Raw genomic sequence first — 22,950 nt, 5'->3', positions numbered from 1 at the left:
TTCCTGGTTTTACTTGCGTCAGAAGAAATCTAGGGTTCGAAGACTAGATTGTGCAAGTTTCACTACAGAGCTCAATATCCAACAATTCAAAATAGCTCTGGTTGAAGGTTGACCTCATCTTCACATGAAGATACGCCAGCATAAGTGGAGGGAGTCGCTTTAGAGTCTTGGAGACTGAAGATTTTCTGTGGCTAAAATCTGCAAATTTCTACCGTTGGATCATAAGACAGAGATTGCTTACGTGGCAAGTCATCTGTAAATTGCTCGGCTACGTGTTATTAATAGTTGTGCAATGAGTGTGTTATAAATCTCTTACTGTCATTTATAGACTTCCGCATCATTTGTGTTTGATTGTCGATTACTAATGATATTGGTAAACTCTATTCACATTTCATAGGTGAACCAGTAAATAACAAGAAATGACCTTCTTACGTTCTTTTCAAATTTAACCCCTCATATACTTTCTTATTTTACTTTTTTGTTACATTTATAGCTCTTTTAACAGTATTTTATCTGCAAAGCGTAACGTTATGACATAGTCACAAAAGTTAAACACCAACTTCCAAAGAACTACTTGGAAAGTGTAACGCTTCTCATAACCACCCTGATGACTTATTAAAACTAAAATATAATTTAAAATAAAGAAGTTACTAATTCACTTTTTTTTTCCCGATCTAACAGTTACTTTCCAAGTTGTCAAATAGTCACAAAAGGTTACACTTACACCATCATCGTCAATAGAACTACTTACAAAACTTCAGCCTTAAATCCCCAAAAAGAAGCAGTAGATAGATTTAGTTGTAATTCTGAAACTCAAGACACTTACCTTTTTCACAAACTGAGATAATCACACAAAATCCCCAAAACAAAACAAAATCACATTTCAGCAGCGGTTTTCCGGACATGAACGGCCCAAAAGACGCTCCCGGCATCGTCGGATTTCCCAGTGTCGAGAGCGATGGCTCCGAAAACGGCCCTGAAAGCGGAGCAGACGACGGAGGGGGACGAGGAATTGGTGTTCCGAGACACTCTGACCGAATTGTGGAGCCCGAGCTTGGTCCCGTCTCTGGCGCACGAGCCCTCCACCCGGGATAGGTCTGCCACCTGGCGGCTCAGCTCCTCCGCGGAGGCGTCGGGGTCGTCCTCGAGCCACCTCAGCGAGGACGAGGTCTCGATGAGGCTTGCGCCGAGGAGACTCATCGCCCGGTTGTTCTCCTCCGAGAACGACGGGTGAGTCAGTGCTCGCCTCAGGAGCCCGCTCTGTTTGAATGTGTACCTGTGAGAGAGAGAGAGAGAGATGATGGGTAAATTTAAATGAGAAATGTTACCCGATTCCTTTTTATGGGTCTTGATTAGTTAGCGAACATTGCTGATGTGCATTTTTGGTCAAAACGGGAAACAAGATTCTTCGGGAGGTTATGGGCGAGAAATAAAAAAAGTCGGGGAGAGAACTTTGTTTTGTTTCAAAGCGAGAATCCTACTTGTTTGATGAAACAGAACATGAGGGGAAAAAAAAAAAAAAAAAAATCAACCAAAACTATGGAACGAGAAATGGAGTTCATTATCATGTTAAGATGATACATAAAGGGTAGATTAAAAAAAGAATTACTATGGATTTTGATGATAGAATAGAAAGTAAAACAGGTGTTATTTGTGTTTGAAATGTGTAGCTCGGGAGAGTTTAGGTTTCAATCAAGTGAGAATCTTAGTTATTCGAATATGGAAAATGGGTGAATTGGTTTCACACGATCCTATGGAACTAAACAGATAGTGATCGAATAGGGAAAATAAACTGACAGGTAGTTACGAGGATATGTAGCTAATTCCTTAAAAAGTTTTTGAAAACCCCGAGTCTTAATTTTGGTCCGTTATGTGACAATCGTTGACATACATTTAGTCAAACAAGAAGTGTGATTCTTCGGATTAATACAATGTAAGTGTAGCTCTGACAGAGAGAGAGAGAGAGAGAGCATTCGGTGTCCACACAATCCTATACAACGAGGAACGGAATTGATGATCATGTCCGTATGATAAAACGATGGGTATATTTGAAAAACAATAAAAATACAATAAAACCGGGTCTTATAATTCTGGTTAGCTTGTGAACATTGTTGATGTACATATTTGTTTAAAAAAATGGAACTAGATCCTTCCGCTTAATGCATTGATAGTGTAGCTCGTTTAAAGCGAGTCTTAGTTACAGAAACAGAATAACGATGAATCAGTTTTACACACAATCCTGCTGAACTACACAAACAGAGACCTCATAAAGAAAATGAAATGGAAGGCGAAATGCAAAGACACGTAACCCAATTTCTTTAAGGACTTTTGGTCAGTTTAGTCAGCACTGTTGGTATGGATTTCAGTAAAAATTAGAACTGTGATTCTTCGGCCTTAATACATAAAAATTATGGTTGATGAGAAACACAGTTCTAATTTTTACTGAAATCCATACCAACAGTGCTCACAAAACTGACCAAACACGGGACTGAATATCCGAAGGGCATTTGCTTTTCTAGACAAGTTCTATGAGGCTAATCAAAGTTGGATTATCATTTATCAAAACAAGAATATCAATACAGGGTTGTATTTGGTTAGTGATTAAACCCAAGTCTTTGTTTTTTTGTGGGTCTATGAAAATGTAGGGTTTCTAAACCTTATGTCAAAATTGGAACTAGATTCTTCGGTTTATTCTTTGGTCTTTGTTCTGAAACCAAGATTCCCAATTCACTTAATCAACACTTCAGTGAAAGAAACAAAAATTCCCAAATTGCTTCTGAAGAATTTCCAAGACCAAAAACGAGTAAAAACAAATTACCCAATTTGCTTCTGAAGGATTTCTAGAGCCTTTGAAAACGACGACGAGGCAACGAAGCTTCTTTGGCCTAGTTCGATCGTTCTCTCAGTCTCACCCTGAACAAAACCAAAAAAAAAAATGTCTAAAGTTAACGAGAAAAAAAAAATGGATAGTAATATAGGGTTTCAGAAAATTCATGCCTGGGTTTGAGTAAGTACTGCAAACAAGAAAATCAATGCGATCATGAAGCTGCGAAGAGCCATTGTTTTTCCTTCTCCTTGTTATTTTTCGCTTTGGAAGTGTTCTAAGTTTCTAATTCCTCGAAAAAAAAAAGTGTTCTAAGTTTCTTTTTTTTTTTTTTTTTTTTGTTGTGTAGTTTTTATTTTCTTTTGAGAAATTGCCCTATCTGCCACTCTTTTGATAATTTTTTCCCACATTCCACTAAAACCTTAATTTGTCCCAAAATGCCACCATGACAAGAGTAAAAAGTCAAGTTTGCCCTTCACCCATTTCGTCTCTACAGTAATTCTCATTTCTCAACCCACTCAAACCCATCACTTCTCACCCGAACCCCTAACATCGAGAAGAAAAATGGCGGACTCAAACTCATCACCCCCGCGTCCGACACCCCCGCGTCGGAGTACGGCGAGTTCGTCCGACACGGAAGAGGAAGAACTGGTTCCCAAAAAACCCCGTACAAAAATGGGAACTTTAAAGGTTAGTCTTTGATCCAAAATCCCTAACAGTTATTCTCTTGATTTATTTCGATTTTATTGATTTATTTTGGGTTAGTGTTGTTGATGAAATTATGGGTTAGTGTTGTTGATGAAATTTTCTTGATATTTCGGAATATTAGTCTCTGAACATGAGAATCGGTTCGTCTCTGAATATTTTTTGGTGATTTTGTCTCTGAATACTTGTTGGAATATTTGTCTCTGAACATGGGAATCGGTCTTGTATTTGTCTCTGAATAGATATCAACAATGTTGACATCGACGATGTCAACATTGTAGACATATATGTCAACATTGTAGAAATCTATATCAACAGTGGACAATGATGTCTACAATGTAGACATCTATGTCTACAATGTAGACATCAGATGTCTACAATGTTGACATCTATGTCTACAATGTTGACATCAGATGTCAACAATGTTCACATAAATGTCAACAATTTATTGTTTTTATTTCTTGATTCTCATATCATTTCCTTATCTGATAATCTTTATTTTCAGGGTTGGTCGAGATTTGTTCCCGAAGAGAACATTGTAGACCATAATTTCAGTTTTTCAGGGTTGGTCGACAAGGATGAATGAGATAAATTGATTCATAAACTCTTATTTATTTAATATCAGTTTTTGTTGAAATTATGGTACTTTAATGATTATGGTATGTAAAACTTTAACTTAATCTTAGTTTTTTGTAAAAATTATGGTACTTTAATGATTATGGTATGTAACTTTCCCATTCACTCATCGTGTATGCCTTTGCGGCACCGTAAAATTTCCACTTCACATCCTTCGAAATCCCCTTAAAAGCAGTCTTCAAATTACCGGCGAGATGAATTTAAATTTAGTTCTTCACTTAGGCATGCAATTCACATCATTACACATATATAAAACATAGTGTAAATAGACATATTAAGCAGTTTCAAGCATTCAAGTCATACAAAAACCCATACAAAAATATAAATATTACGAAGTTTAGACCAATGATGTGAGAAATTCATCGTCAGAGTCATTTCTTGTTGATCCTCATCCTCCTATAATAGAGAAGTTCTTCTCTCTGTGTTTTCAGCATAAACAGTTGTGTCCCCTTGGGCACGACTTCCATAAAATCTCCTTTTTTCTTCAACTGAGTCTCCCAGTCGTCTCCGATGATTTCTTTCATAACACTTTTGAGACACATGATCGGACCCGATTCAGTTTCACTACAAAAAGTATCCAAGTACCATATGTACTCAGCCTGGCTCATTTGAAACTCCGTGAGTTGTGCATCACCGAGTTCCGATCCGCTTGCCTTATTAACATCAATTGACTACAATTTTAGTAATTGTCTACAATTATAGGTATGAATGTCTACAATCATAAAAAATAATAACAAAAAATCAGCTTTGCTTGGCATCAAAATGTACCTCATTTTTAGAACATTTTCTCTTTCGGGGCTCGAAGTCGTCATAGTTTGTCACCGGAGATTCAATGGAGTGTTTTTCTGACATTTCTGCATATTTTTGACAATATTAGAGTCAACAACGTTCATTAGTTGTAGAACAAAAACTCACCATCATGTAATGCAAGTAAATGAATAACTAGAAAACTTCAGGCCACAAAAAAAGCATTCAAATGTCAACAATGTTGACTTTAGATGTCAACAATCCCTTCACATAGATGTCAACATTGTTGACATCTGATGTCAACATTGTTGACATATATATCAACAAATAAGAACGTCATCTTCAAAAATCACATAACATACCCATAACAAACTCATGCTTTTAAACAACAAAAACGAACGAACCTAGGGTTTTATTTCGTCATCTTCATTATTTCAAGACGAAAAGCTTTTTTATACCCAGAAAATGAAAAAAAAAAACAAAAACGAACCTAGGGTTTTATTTCGTGGATTGCAACTTCTTTTTTTTTGGTCGGAATGCTCCTCCGACAATAACTGAGCTCCTCCGACGAATTTTTTGAGCCGTGGTCATGAGTTTTCTCAGCTTGGACGAGATGCGGGAGAGTGAGGGAGAGAGAGATGAGATCTGGACGAGAGAGCTTGGACGAGATGAGGGAGAGAGAGAGAGAAGATCTGGACGACAGACAGAGAGATGGACTGGAAGAGAGATAGACTGAGACTCACCTATTAATCGGTCTTCATTTCGGGAGAAAATGGGTGAGTAAAGATGTCTGCCAATTTGTAAAGAAAATAGATAGTGAAGGGCAAACTTGACTTTTTACTCTTGTCATGGTGGCATTTTGGGACAAATTAAGGTTTTAGTGGAATGTGGGAAATAATTATCAAAAGAGTGGCAGATAGGGCAATTTCTCTTTTCTTTTTTCATTTTTGTATATACTTACTTTACCTTTATGGTGTATTTTGTTGATTAGAATTAAAATTTAAAAGTCGTAGTTATTCGTACGGATCATCCAATCCCATATTCCCATGTATGCATGAGAATTTTTATTTTAAATTTTATTTTTCTAGGGAAAATTGTCGAGCTGTGGTGGTCGCTTTTTTTTTTTTTTTATCAAAATCAAACATATAATGTTAAAAGTAAAAACGTATGATAAAAAAATCGGTTATGCAAAAATCTATTGTGATTTGAATTTCTACTTCTCGAGAGATACCTTCTAGTACAAGTAACTTCTATGATCTAGCGCTGTTTGTGGATTTTGAGCAAGAAAGAAAAGAGACACAATCTTTTACTCTCGTTCAGTCTTAAGACCTACATCCAACAATCAAGATCAATCAACTATCAACGAAGAGAACTCTCAACTCTCACCCAATTATAATTCACTCAACACACCTTTCTTGACCTAAGTTCTAACCAGAACTTTCTCTCTCAAGACTCTCAGTGTTTTTCCATAAATGTAAAGAGCATAAAGGTGATTACAAAACGCTGCTTATAAAACAACTAATCTACCCTATATATACTTCTGCCTTAGACGCCTTGCCAGCTAGGCAATCCTGCTGAAGATCCAACAGCTGAACTGCAACACCTGCACTGCCTTCAGACACACTCCACGTGTAGAAGAGGACATGAAGGCTTAACAAACTAACAAATCTCCACCTAAGCCGAGAATCCTATTCTCATCATTTAATTGATTGATCTTGTTCCTTTGGCCCTAAGGCCTCTCCACCTTGCTGCTCTTAACATGTACCAAGTCCAAAAACAATGGTTGAACTTGTTACTTGGTACAGGCTTTGTCAATATGTCTGCAGGGTTGTCCTCTATAGAAATCTTGTCGATCTTCAATGTGCCTTCACTTACCATGTCTCTTACAAAGTGTAGTCTGACATCAATATGCTTTGATCGCTCGTGAAAGACTTGGTGCTTTGTGAGGTGTAGAGCACTTTGACTGTCATTCATGATCTGCACTTGTTCCTGTTTGAAGCCTAACTCTGACACAAGACCCTTTAGCCAGATTGCCTCTTTAACAACTTCAGTGATGGCAATGTACTCTGCTTCAGTAGTTGACAAAGTGACTACAGATTTGAGGTTTGACTTCCAACTCACAACTCATCCACATGTTGTGAATATGTATCCAGTCAAGGACCTTCTTGTATCTATGCTTCCAGCATAGTCAGCATCCACATAACCCTTTACCTGCACAATGTTAGTCTCACAGGGACCATAGACAATACCAACATCTAAAGACCCTTTAACATATCTCAAAATCCATTTCACAGCATTCCAGTGTTCTTTTCCTGGATTTGACATGAAACGACTAACAAGGCTTATAGCATAAGCAAGATCAGGCCTTGAACATATCATAACATACATTAAACTTCCTACAGCACTAGCATATGGAATTTTAGACATTTCAGTCTTATCAATCTCGAAATCAAGACATTGTGACATAGAAAGTTTAAAATGCTGAGATATTGGAGTAGATACCGGTTTGGCATTAGCCATGTCAAACTTGTCAAGCACCTTGATCATGTAGTGCTTCTGATGTAGCTTTAGACTTTTCCTGTTTCTGAATCTCACAATTTCCATGCCAAGTATCTTCTTTGTAGGGCCTAAGTCCTTCATTTGAAATTCATTCTCCAGCCAAGATTTCAACCTGTCTATCTCAGAGGCATCTTGACAGATTATCAGCATATCATCAACATAGAGTAGTAAATAGATCATAAGTGAATTTCTTAGACATTTGAAATACACACACCAGTCATATTCACTCCTATGACAACCATGGTTAATCATGAAAGAATCAAACCTGAAATACCAGAGTCTATGAGATTGTTTCAAGCCATATAGAGACTTGTGGAGTAAGCAAACCTTAGACTGATTTTCACCTACCACAAAGCCCTCTGGTTGCTCCATATAGATAGTCTCATCAAGGTCTCCATAGAGGAAGGCTGTTTTGACATCCATTTGTTCAAGTTCCCAGTTGAAGTGAGCAACTAGAGCAAGCATAGCCCTTATTGATCTGTGTTTTACTACAAGTGAATAGATTTCATTGTAATCTATTCCCTCTTGTTGAGAAAAATCTTTTGCAACTAGTCTTGCCTTGAACCTTGGTTGTTCAACTCCCTCAATCCCTTCCTTTAACTTGAAAATCCATCTTGATCCTACTACCTTATTATTTGGTGGTATGTCCACAATGGACTTGTTGTCTTTGAGAGACTTCAATTCTTCCAACATGGCCTCTCTCCACTACTTGGTTGGTGTTTGCAGGTTTTCTTATAGGTGTTTGGCTCTTCTTGAAGGGTCTCTGATCCAGCAATAAAGGCATAGGCAGTGAGGTCATAGCCAAATCTTTGTGTTGGCTTGGAGACTCGTCTTTCCCTATCTCTTGTCAGGTTGTGGTCAATGAAACCATTATCTGCTTCTTCATCTTGATCTTGAGGTGGCTCATTCTGATCAGGAATCTGTTCAGGTTCATGATGGTGGTCTTGAGCTTCATGCAGATCTCTGTTGGCTTGGACTGTTTCTGGTTGTAGCTCCACCTCCACCTGAGCTCCATCATGAGCTTGGTCTTCCGAAGGTGACAGATCATCTTCAGTCTATGCTCTTCCTTGAAAGTCTTGTTCATTGAACTTGGCATCTCTGCTGATGAGAACTTCTTCTGTCCATGCTCTAGACATCGGAGTTTATAGCCTTTAACACCTTCTAGATAACCTATGAAAATACACTTCAAAGCACGTGGATCAAGTTTCCCTTGCTTGATGTGAGCATAGGTTGTGCACCCAAAGACCCTTAGCTTAGTGTAGTCTGTGTTATGACTTGACCACATTTGCGTAAGCGTCTTGAGGTTGAAAGCTGTGGAGGGACACCTGTTGATGAGATAACATGCAATATGATCTGCCTCACCCCAAAAGGAGTGTGGTAGTTTGGCATGTAGCAACATGCACCTCACCCTTTCCATCACTGTTCTATTGAACCACTCAGCAACTCCATTTTGCTGAGGGGTATGAACAACTGTGTGATGCCTTTGAATACCTGCCTGTTTGCACATCTCATTGAACACTTCTGAGCAGTATTCCAAGCCATTGTCTATCCTGAGTTTCTTGATCTTCTTGTCAGTCTGATTTTCAACTAGTGACTTCCAGTTTCTGAAGGTTTCATAGGCTTCATTCTTGTGCTTGATGAGATAGACCCATGCCCTTCTAGAGTAATCATCTATGATGGACATATAGTAGCTATTGCCACCATGGGATGAGACTCTAGCTGGCCCCCAAAGATCGAAGTGCACATACTCCAGGATTGACTCGGTTTTGTGTGTTGCACTTGGAAATCTTAAACGAGCAGATTTTCCAAGTACACACGTCTCACAGAAGTCAAGCTTGCCTATGTGAGTCTTGTCAATCAGGCCTTGCTTGGCAAGCTCATTCATTCCCTTTTCACTGACATGGCCTAGTCTCAAATGCCATGTTTTAGCCATGTCAGTTCTCGATATGATACTTGCATTTCTTGTGACAGTTTCTCCAACATGAAAGTACAAACCATTCTTCCTATATCCTTTCAAGACAGTTCTATTTCCTTTGGTTACATAAAGATAGCCTTTCCTAGAAGCAAAGTCATAGCCAGATTTTTCAAGAGTTTCTAGGGATGTCATGTTTCTTTTTAGACCAGGAACAAGCCTAACATTCCTAAGAATCTTGATCGAACCATCATACGATTTGATATGGATGTTACCTTTACCAGTTGCACGGAAGGTATTGTCATTGCCAAGGAGAACAGATCCACAATCTCCATAGCGGATGTCTTCAAGCCAGCCTGCATTTGGAGTCATATGATAGGTACAACCACTATCCAAAACTCATTCCTTTTCAGACCTTTCATCGGTCACGTTGAGGGCTTCAGCACTGTCGTATTCTTCTTCTGCAATGGTTCCCTTGCCATTCTTCTTGGGACGATCGAATTGCTTATCCTTGTCAGGGCGATCCTTCTTCATGTGTCCATCTTTGTGGCAATGGTAACACTTGTAGGGGAAATCTTGAGCTTCTTCATTCTGAGGCTTTGGCTTATCTTTCCCCTTGTTTTTCCATGCCTTCTTGTTGGATTTTCCACGGACATTAAGGCCTTCTCCTTCAATTTGAGCGCTACCTGGACTTCCTCGAACATGAGGGATTCGCGTCCATACTTCATTGTCTCGACAAAATTGGAGTGAGATTTAGGTAGGGCATTCAAGATCATCATAGCTTGATCCTCGTCTTCGATCTTCACATCGATGTTTGACAGATCAATTATGATTTTGTTGAACTCGTCGAGGCCTTCTGAGATCGATTTATCCTCATGCATCTTGAATCCGTATAGCTTTCCCTTGAGATGAATTCTGTTGGTGAGGGATTTTGTCATGTAGATGGATTCGAGCTTTCGACCAAATCGCCGCTGCAGATTTTTCTTTTGCCACTTCGCGCAAAACCTTATCTCCGACATGGAGGATAATGGTGCTATACGCAATCTCGAGGATATTTGATTTCTTCGATGCCCTGAGAGACGCCGGTAACTCCTTTTCTCCTCCAAGAGCCTTGGCGACCTTCATCTGTACAAGAACAGCTCGCATTCTTGTGCGCCAGAGTGAGAAACCGCCCTTTCCATTGAATCGCTCCACCTCAATCTTGTTGACTCTCATTCTTGAATCTACATAACAAAGCGCCAGGCTCTCATACCAATTGTTATGCAAAAATCCCTTGTGATCTGAATTTCTATTTCTCGAGAGATACCTTCCAGTGCAAGTAACCTCTATGACCTAGCGTTGTTTGTGGATTTTGAGCAAGAAAGGGAAGAGACACAATCTTTTACCCTAGTTCGGTCTTAAGACCTACATCCAACAATCAAGATCAATCAACTATCAACGAAGAGAACTCTCACCCAATTACAATTCACTCAACACACCCTTCTTGACTCAAGTTCTAACCCGAACTTTTCCTCTCAAGACTCGAGTGTTTTTCCAGAAATGTAAAGAGTACAAAGGTGATTACAAAACACTGCTGGAAAAACAACTAATCTACCTTATATATACGCCTGCCTTAGACGCCTTGCCAGCTAAGCAAGATCCAACGGCTGAGCTGCAACACCTACACTGCCTTCAGACGCACGCCACGTGTAAGACGCACGCCACGTGTAGAAGAGGACATGAAGGCTTAACAAACTAACAAAATCGTAATTGTTCTTTCTCCGAGGAAAGTGAGGAAAAAAAAATAAAGAATAGCACGAATCATATCAATTTCAATGGGAAAAAATAAAATATAAAATTAATCATCTCACTGTGAAAAAAAAGAGCATAGTCAATAAATAAATAATTCAAAATATGTACAGAACAAACTATAACAATGCTCTCTTCTTCTTCTTCTTCTTCTTCTTCTTCTTCTTCTTCTTCTTCTTCTTCTTCTCCTTTGTATACATATATATATCTTTCTCTAAAAACACCTTTTCCTTTTCATTTTTCATTTTTCTTTTCTTTACTTCCTTCACTATTTAACTACAGGTAATTGATCTGTGTGACACTGAAAAAACCTACAATGTTGTTAAAAAAACCGACAACGACCTCGACGATTGAAACGAATCGGTCAGCAGAGCCGCGGCGGCGATGGAGCTTCTTGGAGGCTCAGCGGCCTCGGCTTCGACGAGGCGAGGCCTTGAAGCAAAGCCATGACATCGACTGTGTCGTCGAGGTAGTACTTGGCTTTGCTCGGCTTTTGGCCGACCGTGCAAGCGAATATCTCCGGCGGGGCCGAAGAAGGGAGCGAGGAATCCGACGCGATGCGGAGTATGCTTTCAAACATGTCCTCGTCCGATCGGTCATCTCCCACGCACATCACGAAGTCCGCCGGTCTTCCGTCCGCGATCATCGCCGATAGGACTTTCTCCGCCACCAACCCTTTTGTGATTCCCTGAAACATAAAAAAAAAATGATTAATAAAAGAAAAACAAGCTTTCTCACAAAATTAGTCCCCGAATTCATTTTAGTGGAAACTATATGATGTAATAAAGCTTTGAAAAATAAGTTTTGTTGACATGTTTTGAAATCAAAGTAATTTTAGGAAGCCTAAAAAACGTTAGTTTTGTAATTTTATGAGTAATATGGTTTCAAATTATTTATTTTGCAACAATATTAAAACTTTTTAATGAAACCCAATGTCCAAATGTACTTGGAAGCTTAATCATGTCCAATTACAATCTAACTCCGAGAGTCTAAAATTGTTTTTATCTTCTATTTAGCATATAGTATAACTTAATTAAATTTGAAAATAAGTTTTGCATAGATTTCAATACTAGTTTGAGGACCAATTTGAAAAAAAAAAAAAAAAAAAAAAAAAAAAAAAAAAAAAAAAAAAAGAGTTAATCTATGGACTAAAATAATGACACTGGCATAATTGTTCAGGGAGGATTATTTATGCTAAAAATCCTTTATATTGTTGTTATTTACCTGCGGTTTTACTTCGACGATTTGCTGGCCTCGCTTGACGACGACAGGCTCGTTGGCAAGGACGCTCTCGAGGTGGTCGAGCATTTCCATGGCTTGGCAAGCCCCGAAATAGGGATCGGAGTCTTGGTGGTGCCAAACCAAGGCGCTCTCTTTCGGCTCGATGTACGAACCGTCGGTCGCCTCAGTGTAGAGATTCATAACTGGCTCCGCCACCTGTTTCCACCCGAAATCCGCCGCCAAGTTGCTCGTTTCCCAGTCCGATTTCCGATTCCACCTATAACACATCAGTCACATTAAAAGTCAAAACTGAAACCATGGGCCAAATATAAAATAATGAAGTCAAAACATAAGGAAATAAACTAAAACTATGTAGAAAGAGATTAAAATTTTATCATAACATGAGCTGAAAAAAATTAAATATTATCTATAAGAATTTAAAAAAATTACAAATATACCCAACTTGAATTTTTATTCAGATAAGTTACTTACTATAACTAGGATACCAAGACTATTGACCAAGAAAGAAACACACAATTACAATAAGTTTGGGCATAAAACTAACAATAACAAAAAGTCCCTGTATTCAGAAAGGGGAAAAAAATATATACATGGCTAATTCTATTCTAAACAGAAATCATTCATAAATACTGTTAAAAATTTGAGAAATTAGAAACATACCCAACTTTTATATTTATTCAGATAAATTTACCTATCAAATAAGATATACCTAAATTAAATGAACAATCACAACTAGTTTGGGCATAAATATGATCTAAATTTCAGGAAAAATAATATATATAAAAATACCTAATGAAATATCCGTGCTCAGCGGCGATGCCGAGATTGTCGCAGCGGGAGAACCATTCGCCGAGGGAGGCGCGGTCTCTGCCGCTGACGAGGAAGACGGTGTTCCTGGGATCGGAAGAGAGGCGGTTGAGAACGGAGACCACGTCCGGGTTCGGGGCCTGGGATATGGAGCCCTGAGGGACCACCGTACCGTCGTAGTCCAAGAAGATGGCCCTCCGTCCCGTCCTCCGGTACGCCCCCATGATGTGCTCCACCGACAGCTTCCGGAAGCTCGGCGACAGCGACAGTATCCGGAAGCTCAGCCCGAACCCAATCCCCCAGCACCGCTTCGCGTAGTGGTCCCGGCACGCCCGCTCCAAGTCCGACGCAAAGCTCCGCGCCCAGTACGCCACGTCGTGCAACTTTATGTACCGGTAGTGCTTCTCGTGCCTAAAATTTAGTTTTTAACCAAAAAAATTCATTTAACTTTTGGGTTTAACTAAAGGGCTAAGAGGCTTAAAATAGAAACTAAGTTTAAGATAAGCAACTTTTTTCTAATAAATTTCGAATGCAATGCATTTTTACTAACCACCTATCAGAAAGAGATCTTCACTAGTGTCAAAAAGTGGAGACATTCGAATTGGTACTAAATTTTATTAAAAATGAGTGTATAAATCACGAGCTATGCAGTTTTTTAGATTCACCACGGAGAGAGAAGGCGTTCATTGTCGAGTCATATCTTCACTATTGTCAAAATAATTGCCTCGTGGAATCATTCGACCCGGTTCTAAATTTATTAAAAAGGAGAGTAGTCACAAGTTTCGCAATTTTTTCATATTCGCCAAAGATAGAGACGAGACGTTCTTTGCGGACACTAAATTAAATAGGCATTGATGACTCATATCGATTAATGTTTAACCCAAAATTAACCTAAAAATTTGATCTTTACTCGTACCTCATTTGTTTCTCGAGCTCCGGGAGAGTAAGTGCGAGGTTGAGAGCGTCGGCGACGGCGTCAACGTCCCACGGGTTGACCCTGATCGCACCGCTCAGGGACGGCGAGCACCCGATGAACTCCGACACGACCAGCGTGCTCGTGCGCGGACGATCCGACCCCAGAGCCGCGTCCATCTTCGGCGAGCCTTCCCGGCAAACCGTGTACTTATACGGAACCAAGTTCATCCCATCCCTCACCGCGTTCACAACACAACACTCGGCCACGGCGTAGTACGCGGTTTTCTCGAGCGCCGAAGCCCCACGATCGATGAGCACCACCGGATCATAGCCCTCGGACCCGAACCTCTTGTTGACCCTCTTCGCGGCGTGGTAGGTCTCGCGCTTCGCCTCGGCCACGTCGTTCCCGGAGCTCCTCGCCGGGTTCACGATCTGAACGAGGACGACTTTTCCGACCAAGTCAGGGTGTTCGATCAAGAGCCGTTCCATGGCCGAGAGCTTGAGGCTGATCCCTTTGAAAATGTCCATGTCGTCGACCCCGAGAATGACCTTCTTGCCCTCGAACCGCTCCCGAATCTCCCTCGCTTTCGCCGCCGTGGCCGGGTGGTTCATCGCCGACTCGATCCGGCCCATGTGGACCCCGACGGGAAGGATCTTGATGTTCACGGTCCGCCCGAAATACTCGAGCCCGATGTACCCCCGTTTGGACTCGTACTCGAGCCCGAGCATTCTACTGCAACACGAGAGAAAATGCCTCGCGTAATCAAACGTGTGGAAACCGACCAAATCCGCGTTCAGGAGCGCCCGGAGAATCTCGTCCCTCACCGGGAGAGTTCTGTAAATCTCCGACGAGGGAAACGGGCTGTGGAGGAAGAACCCGAGCTTGACTCTCCCGAAGTGCTTCCTCAAGAAAGTCGGCAAGATCATGAGGTGGTAATCGTGGACCCACACGTAATCGTCCTCGGGGTTAATTACCTCCATGACCTTGTTAGCGAATATCTTGTTCGCCGACACGTAGGCTTGCCATAACCCGCGGTCGAATCTTCCTCCGTGGTCGAGGCACATCGGAAGCATGTAGTGGAACACGGGCCACAAGTACTGCTTGCAAAACCCGTGGTAGAATCTCCGCTGGAGGTCCGGCGGAAGGAAGGTCGGGACGCAGTCGAAATCTTCTAGAAGCTTCTGGGACACCTCGTCCTGCTCCGCGGGGTCCACGTCGACTTTTAGAGACCCGACGTAGAGGACCCGGGTCGGAGGCGAAAACCCGTCACGGAGTTGGAGGTATATCGAGTCCTCATCGAGTGCGAATCGCCATTTTCCCGAGTCCCTCTCGGCCGTGATCGGAAGAAAGTTCGCGACGATTATCATCTTCTCCGGCCGGTCCTGCGCCGTCGGGGAATCGAGCCCGCCGCCGGGGAATATTCCCCGGCCGATCCCGTTCGTGAGCCTCGGGAGATTCCGGGGAGTGTGTGGATGGTTCAACATGTCCCCGGAAGCGAGTTCCAACAGACTAATGCAAGATCTTGACAGCATTTTTTTTTTTATTACTACCTGAAAAATTGCAAATTTGGATATGAATTCGTTGAGACCAATAACGTTGACATGAAGAGAAAGAAAAAAAATAAAATAAAATAAAGTGAAGATGTAGAAGAAGAAGATAAGGCTTATCCAATAACACACACACACACACAGACCTAACTTTTGTTAGGTTGAAGGTCATGGATGGCTGTATTGTTAATTTCTAATAACTTGTTACTTTTAAAAAAAAAAATTATCAGATTGATCTTCTTTCTTTTCTTCTTCTTTTTTTTTTTTTTTTTTTGAATAAACGTGGGCGGCACCACGAACGATATCATCAAAAACCTCACTTAAGTAGATCTTGTTTCTTGGATAGAAAAATATTAATGTAGATCGTGTTGTACTTTTATCTTCCAAGTTTATAGGACTAAGTGAAGACTGAAAAACAAATGTAAACAATACAAAATACAATAAATTACATAGAATTATTTCGGGGTGTTATTTCTTGAAGAATGAATCACACACACAATGAATTACATACATGGAAAAAGAAAATCCCAGATTAAATTCGAAGTTTAATTTCCTGAAGAATGAATCATAGGGTCAAAATTAGCTCATGGAATTAAGGTTCTGTGGCAGAGATGATAATGGACACGGTGACAACTAGGAATACAATTCTTAAATGAATGCAATGCTAATATATGATAATATCCACATTTCATGTTCATAGTATTCAACCTTATCCACAATTATAATTATTACTGGCATTCACATACCCAAAGAATATTTAAAAGAGAAAAGGACAACGAACAGCAATTAGTTCTGTCACGCAACTTAGAGAGAAAAAAAAAATTCATATTTTCCAAACACTTTCCATGCATTTTCTATTTGGTAATCGCTCGGTCCACCAATTTTATTTATTTTATTTTTATTATAATTTTCGGAGTGTTTTCCTTGACGACTAAAAATTGAATCAGATCTGAATTGAGCTAATGCAAAATGCGTAGAACCAAAAATCACGCATAGTCAAACGCTTCAAACTCCAAAGTTCAAAATTCAAACCATTCTTAAAAAAGAAAAAAAAAATTCATATATTGAAAAATAAAGGAATATTCTTTTAAAAAAAAAAAAAAAAGAGCGAGAAAGAGAGATTTTAAAATAAATTCAGTATGTGAATAATAGTTCAACCTGAATTGAGATCACTCTTTCAGCTTTGCAAAGCTTCAAACGAAGCTATTTGACGACACAAATATCGGAGGAATCGCATGCGAAATTACAGCAAATTTAAATAAATAAATAAAGTTTTAAACAAACATTAAGTAAACCAAGTCGTGATTGGCTTCCGCGAAAAATAAATGGAAATTAAAAAAAAATCATAGCAGGCAAAAATTCTCAGAAACTTAAGCAAAAAATAAAATAAAAATAAACTGTGAAGCTTAATGGGGAAAGAGAACTTACAGAGAAAGCGAAAAAGAGGGAGAGATAGTCAGAGAGACAAAGACCTATCCGAGCATAAGATTAATGGAACAGAGTATGTTAGATTTCTACCATAAATACAAAGCTTGAAGAGAAATTAAGATAGGAAAAAACAAATCTCTATTGTATTTCAGATATATATAAAGAGAGCGAGAGAGAGAGAGAGAGAGAGAGAGAGAGAGAGAGATTTTGTATATGTGTGTTAGGTTCAAAACCGGTGAGATTTGTGAGAGAGCTTTTAATGGTTTCGAAACTGAAGCTTAATAGAATCCCCGATATAGAATGGATGTGAAAAGTGTCTAGAGAGAGAGAGAGAGAGAGAGATTTCTCCTTCTTTTTTGCGTTTGGTTGTCCTGCTTTCTTTTAAACGGTGGAATTGGAATAGCATTCAACATAAGGAAGCTCGTAGAGAGAGAGAGAGAGAGAGAGAGAGAGAGAGAATGTAGACGTAGAAAGTCAAAAAAACACACACAAAAACAGATAGATTTTAGAGCGAGAAGGAGATAAGACTGTATCTATATAAAATCATATAATATATACAAGTACGTACTGTTGGATTGTAACTCCCGGTTTGGTCTTTGCGTTAGTCTTCTACGGGATTTTGTTGTCCCTGCCCCAACGCCCCTGTAATTTACATTTATTACAAATTTACCCTCCAAACTGGATAATTATGTGGCATATGATACATCATCTTGATATTGTCAAGAATATAAGGATATGATAATTTCATAATATAAAATAAGAACACGTTTTTTTTATCCTTTCCTTACACATAGGATTATCCTTCGGAAAATTAGGCATTAGATAAACATCATCCTAATTCTAGACACAAACAGAAAAAAAATGGAAATAGCTTCGACTAGTAGCAAACTAGCAACTTTGATATTTTAGACTAAAATAATTAGAACTGTGTACGGTCCGATCTGATCTAAAACCGACCAAAAAATCAAATCGAACTGCTCAAAACTGTCCAAAAAACTGTAAAAATTGGATCGGACCGTTTTGAACAGTCCGGTCCGGTTTAAACCGTTTTGAACCGTTTGGACTGTTTTGAACCGTTTAGACCGGACCGTTCTAGACCGTTTTGAACCGTTTTACATCATTAAAAAAAACCATTAATTTTCCACAAAAACAAAAAAAAACATATAATCATGTACGGGAGGGAAATACATGCACAAATGTCTGATTTGACTAGTTGGACATTAATTATTTTATATATATAAATAATCCGGTCCGGTCCGGTTTAACCGTTTAAAAAAAACCGGACCGGACCGTTTGTAATTAGTAGACCGGACCGGATGAAAAAAAAAACCGTTTAAATCGGAACGGCGGTCTAAAAATCATCGATCCGGTCCAATTTACAGTTTTTTTTGCGCCGGTTTAAAAATAATAGTAATTATGTTTTTGGACACTTTTATTAGTAACCGTAGATTTATATATCTATAATTGTTATTAATTGTAGACTTGTCCGTCTATAATTTATGACAACGGTATATTTTTATATCTACGGTTACTAATAATAGTGTCTAAAAATATAGGTGTTATTATTTTGGTCCAATGAGATCATTTTCTTAGAAGAAATAGGGATTCTGATGCTACTGTTTACGAAATAGAAAATTTTGTTTTGATGATTCACGGAACTAAAAAAATTTAGTAGCTTCTGATATTTCTGGTATTTCTTTGGAACTTTGAAGTCAATGCAGATGCATAAAATATTTTAGAAGTGTATTATACATCCGTGATATACATATAAATATTCTCAAATATGATATGGATCTGTATCACAACAAATTATATGTTGATATTAACCCAATTAAAGTTCGTTCAATGGATTCTTATTAAAGAAAATAGATATAAACTTTTATAAGTAAATAGATCTCTATTTTTCTGCTAATTTATTTGAAGCGTAATTTTATTTATTTATTAACCATAGTCAATCATATATATCATACTACACATAAAAAAATACAAAAAAAAAAAAAAATGTATTTATCTGTGTCAAAACAATCATCTTGTGGATAACTTCTTGTGAGTGTAAATTTAAGATAGTCTGAATTATAAATATGTGTTTTAAAAAAAATTATAAAAAGAAGAGCAAATGCATTCATTTAAGATGTGAAAAAGTATTGACATTAACTTAAATATATAATAATAATTGAACTTGTATCTGAAATTCTAAGTAACATAAATTATTTGTTATTCGCCACTATTATGTGCTTAACAATGGATTAGAATGGACACTTTTTGTAAAAAAAAAAAAAAAAAAAATGCGTTCTTACTTCTTTCTAAAAACTTTGATTTTTGGTTGTCGGCCTTTTTTACCAATAAAAAAAATTAAAAAAAAAAAAAAAACTAGTCTTTCTTGTCATTTTGATTTTATTCGACTATTTTTTTTCACCCATACATGACGTAATATAATTTCATGTATACAATCGACGATAATATAGTTAAAAAGTTATAATTTTGGCAAAAAATAACTCATCAAAAAAATTAAAATATAATAAACACTTCTAAAATATTAATAATAAAAATATATTAAAAAAGTTCATTTTTTGTATTTGAAAGAGGTTATTAGCCTTCTAATTTTTATCTTTCACGCCTTTATGAAAGCAACAATAATTTTGTTTAATTATATTCTGATTAATTTTGTTAGTTGAAATTTAAACCATTGAAATTAGTTGAGCAATTAATTAATCAAAACTTCAAGTGAACTTAAATTTTTCGTTTTCGATTAAAAGAATAATAAAAATAAAAGTTTAACTTTTATTCCCAAACACTTCCAATAAGCATATCAAAATCTAAATAATACTATCATTATCCAAGTATACAAAATAAAAAATAATACTTTTTATGTATTGTCTCATTAAAATATAAATAAAAAATAAATAAATAAAAAAACTTCTTGAAAAGGTATTTCATGATATTAAAAAAAGGGTCAGTGTAGCAAAATAGTCAAAATGAAACTATGAAATTTGTTTTTAGCCTACGTTTAATAATTTTTAGGGAAATAGTCATCAGGTTTATGTGACAATAATTAAGGTTTGATTTACCCTTATTTATTAACAAATTCGTAATTTTCTCTCTCCTACTTTTTTCCTACACTTTTTTTTTTTACATAAAAACTTTAAAAATCATAATCTATCTTATATGAATTCGAAATTGAGTGATTCTAAATCCTACGGATTCATGACACCGAGATCTTCAAAAATAGATCTGTTGTGTTTGATGAAAAATCATATTTGATACCATAGATGTAGAAAATCACGTTACTACCTTAAATATGAAAATAACTGAAATTTTTTGAAATTATAAAAAAAAAATGGAAACGTAAATATGACGCATTAAACATAATTTTTCATCAAACACAATGGGTCTATTTTTGAAGATCTTGACGCCACCTAATTTTCTTAGAGAGAGAAAGTGCCACATAAGACCGTTTATGAAAGAGAAAGTGACGAATTTGTTAATAAATAAGGGCAAATCATACTTTAATTATTGCCACATAAACCATTTGGCTATATCCCTAAAAATTGTCAAACATAGGCTAGATCCAAAATTACATGTTTAAAGTGACCTAATTAGTTACAAATCTCTTAAAATAAATTAAAATGTAAACCATTAGCAACTATTCATACACACCAAAAAAAAATCTCATAATTCAACATAGATTTTTGAGTTGTCAAAAGTCTAGTTCATTGGTAAGAAAATGTGTAATTATTGACTACACCAAAATTAAAATACATGTCCAGTGGGTTAGGTTATTTGGGTTTGTCTGTTTCATGAAACCAATCCAAAATCTTTAGTTTGTTATTTTTATAACTCAATCCAAACTATTTATAATATCGAACCAAACTAAATCAAACCGATAATAATTGGGTTAATTTGGTTTTGTTTGTTTTGGGTGGTTAAAGTCGATTTGTTCGAGTTAATCACAACAAATGTACAAAATAGAATCGATGGAACAAATTCAATAAAAATCATGCAAATACTAAAATAAATAAATCATATTTCATCTCAAATTTGAAACTCCATAAAAAAAAATCTACAACTAATGAAATATCAATAAAGTTATCAAAAAAAAAAAAAGAGTGGTAGAATTAATATAAATAGGTCTTCGTGATCATAACAAGTCTAGTTGTATCATATTTTTTTTCAATTGTCCTGAGCACAAATATACACCTACGAAATAGTTAACTAATTAAGAATACATTTATATTTTAATTATGAAATCATAAATCATAAGGTGCATTTTTTATTTTTAGCTTATTAATATTTTACCTTGATAACATTTTTCATTTTTCGAGAGCAAAAGTTCTTAATCTAACGGCATCAGATTGGTTTGGTTATACTCAATCTCATGATTATTAAAAACCGAACGAATCCGACCGAAACACTTGTTATTTGGATTGGTTACAACACAAACTTCTTCGAATTTTAATAACACGATTTAGAAAAGAGTACGATTTAGTTTGAATTATCAAGTTGTTTTGTTTTGATAGTTCTCATAAATACTTTATACCCCTAGGGTGTAGAATGTGGAAATTATAGTGTATATCCTTTACTCTCTAATCTCACCTATGGATTTTTTTGGTTACCCAAAAGCCTATTCTTAAGGACCAAAACAAAGGGGAAAAAAGGGCAAGAGTCTTCAAGTTGAAACCCAACATAAAATATATTATCCTTCAATAGTGTCATTTGTTTTGCTCTACCAAGTACCAACTAATTGCGTTGCCCTTTCCTCAAGGGTAGTTTTATTTTTTCTATTTAAATCAAGTTGACCAACCCTTCAAACCTTAACCAATACCTATAGCAGCAAACTTTTAAATTGCCTTGTATTTGGATAAGCATAGACCCCACAAAGTTGTACAAAATTTTCTAATTCAGCTACTCAACGGCTAAATGATGGAACTGTGTCACCAATAGCAATTAATATGAATACTATGCAATATAAGAGAGATATGAAGACTTGTATACAGTTAACGGTAGGGATGGCAATTTGACATGTTATCAGCGTTTCGGCCCGTTATCCGATTTATTCGGGTCGGATAATACCCGTTCTTTTTTGGTAAACGGGTAATACCCGTTAGGGTTTTAACGGGTCCGGGTACGGGTAACGGAATAGTCATCCCGTACCCGGTTACCCGGGACCCGACCCGTTAACTTTTAAATATTTAAAAAGATAACAAATTTTAATATGTTGCAATGAAGATGACCAAATTTACAATGAAAATGATCAATTTGCAATGAAGACTTCTTTTGTATTTTTATTTATTTATTTTGAATTTTAATGTTCTTTATATTGTAGTAGCATTTTAATATTTTTCACCTAAATTTTATTATTTTTAAACTTTATATTGTTGATAGATTTTTATTTTATAAACGGGTAAGCGGGTCTACCCGACCCGCTACCCTTTTTTTAAACCGGGTAAACGGGTAACGGGTCCAATATTTTTAACCCGCTTACCCGGCGGGTATCCCCGTTACCCGGCCCGTCTCAAAATCCGGGTAAACGGGTCCGGGTAACGGGTAAAAAAATTATAGCGGATACGGGTAACGGAATAGGTGTACCCGACTTTACCCGTACCCGTTGCCATCCCTAGTTAACGGTGGATTTTCCATTTAAAAGGACGGTGGACTTGAGTAATAGAAGAATAAATAATATAAGAGCAATTCTTGTTAACTATTTTCCAAAATAATTTTAAAGATTTAATCTGTTAAATTTTGAAATTTAGTTATTTATTGAAATAAACGGATAAAAAAAATATCAAAAATAATTTTCATTAAATATTTAATAATTAAAAAAAATGAATTGACCATAACC

General features: G+C 37.2%; 3 protein-coding genes across 3 annotated transcripts; all 3 read right to left on the bottom strand.

Moving 5' to 3' along the window:
- Positions 1–703: 703 nt before the first annotated feature.
- NFD2 (Ribonuclease III family protein) lies at positions 704–3,174 on the bottom strand. The gene is made up of 3 exons (XM_089629088.1): positions 2,998–3,174; positions 2,819–2,913; positions 704–1,276 (listed from the first exon to the last, which is right to left on the bottom strand). Exons 1-3 carry the CDS (start codon positions 3,058–3,060, stop codon positions 877–879), a joined length of 558 nt encoding a protein of 185 aa, XP_089485214.1. The 5' UTR covers positions 3,061–3,174; the 3' UTR covers positions 704–876.
- A 1,158-nt stretch (positions 3,175–4,332) lies between these two features.
- On the bottom strand, positions 4,333–11,035 carry LOC149383667 (uncharacterized). Its single transcript, XM_089629087.1, has 3 exons — positions 9,659–11,035; positions 4,934–5,019; positions 4,333–4,818 (listed from the first exon to the last, which is right to left on the bottom strand). The coding sequence occupies exons 1-3, from the start codon at positions 9,753–9,755 to the stop codon at positions 4,537–4,539; spliced, it is 465 nt and encodes a 154-aa protein (XP_089485213.1). The 5' UTR covers positions 9,756–11,035; the 3' UTR covers positions 4,333–4,536.
- Positions 11,036–11,167: 132 nt separating this feature from the next.
- LOC149383666 (putative alpha,alpha-trehalose-phosphate synthase [UDP-forming] 9) lies at positions 11,168–17,549 on the bottom strand. The gene is made up of 5 exons (XM_089629086.1): positions 17,112–17,549; positions 14,137–15,686; positions 13,203–13,631; positions 12,396–12,669; positions 11,168–11,859 (listed from the first exon to the last, which is right to left on the bottom strand). Exons 2-5 carry the CDS (start codon positions 15,666–15,668, stop codon positions 11,536–11,538), a joined length of 2,559 nt encoding a protein of 852 aa, XP_089485212.1. The 5' UTR covers positions 15,669–15,686; positions 17,112–17,549; the 3' UTR covers positions 11,168–11,535.
- Between the last annotated feature and the right edge of the window lie 5,401 nt (positions 17,550–22,950).

The sequence above is a fragment of the Urtica dioica genome, chromosome 10 (genome assembly GCF_054948205.1).
Source record: "Urtica dioica subsp. dioica isolate 48M chromosome 10, U.dioica_male_clone48M_v1_H2, whole genome shotgun sequence".
NCBI classification, from domain to species: domain Eukaryota; kingdom Viridiplantae; phylum Streptophyta; class Magnoliopsida; order Rosales; family Urticaceae; genus Urtica; species Urtica dioica.
This window is presented reverse-complemented; position numbering and strand designations above follow the sequence as displayed.

Bases quoted from the DNA above. Each gene is read 5' to 3' on its own strand.
- NFD2 (XM_089629088.1), bottom strand. From the start codon at position 3,060: ATGGCTCTTCGCAGCTTCATGATCGCATTGATTTTCTTGTTTGCAGTA. The intron at 2,914-2,997 runs GCATGAATTTTC...GGTTTTGTTCAG, and splicing joins CAGTACTTACTCAAACCCAG to GGTGAGACTGAGAGAACGAT. The intron at 1,277-2,818 runs GTAATTTGTTTT...TCTCTCTCACAG, and splicing joins ATCCTTCAGAAGCAAATTGG to GTACACATTCAAACAGAGCG.
- LOC149383667 (XM_089629087.1), bottom strand. From the start codon at position 9,755: ATGACTCCAAATGCAGGCTGGCTTGAAGACATCCGCTATGGAGATTGT. The intron at 5,020-9,658 runs GTAACATCCATA...AAAAATATGCAG, and splicing joins CTTCCGTGCAACTGGTAAAG to AAATGTCAGAAAAACACTCC. The intron at 4,819-4,933 runs GTACATTTTGAT...GATGTTAATAAG, and splicing joins GAAAATGTTCTAAAAATGAG to GCAAGCGGATCGGAACTCGG.
- LOC149383666 (XM_089629086.1), bottom strand. From the start codon at position 15,668: ATGCTGTCAAGATCTTGCATTAGTCTGTTGGAACTCGCTTCCGGGGAC. The intron at 12,670-13,202 runs GTATTTTTATAT...GATGTGTTATAG, and splicing joins GAGCACGGATATTTCATTAG to GTGGAATCGGAAATCGGACT. The intron at 11,860-12,395 runs GTAAATAACAAC...TTTATGTTTCAG, and splicing joins TCGTCGAAGTAAAACCGCAG to GGAATCACAAAAGGGTTGGT.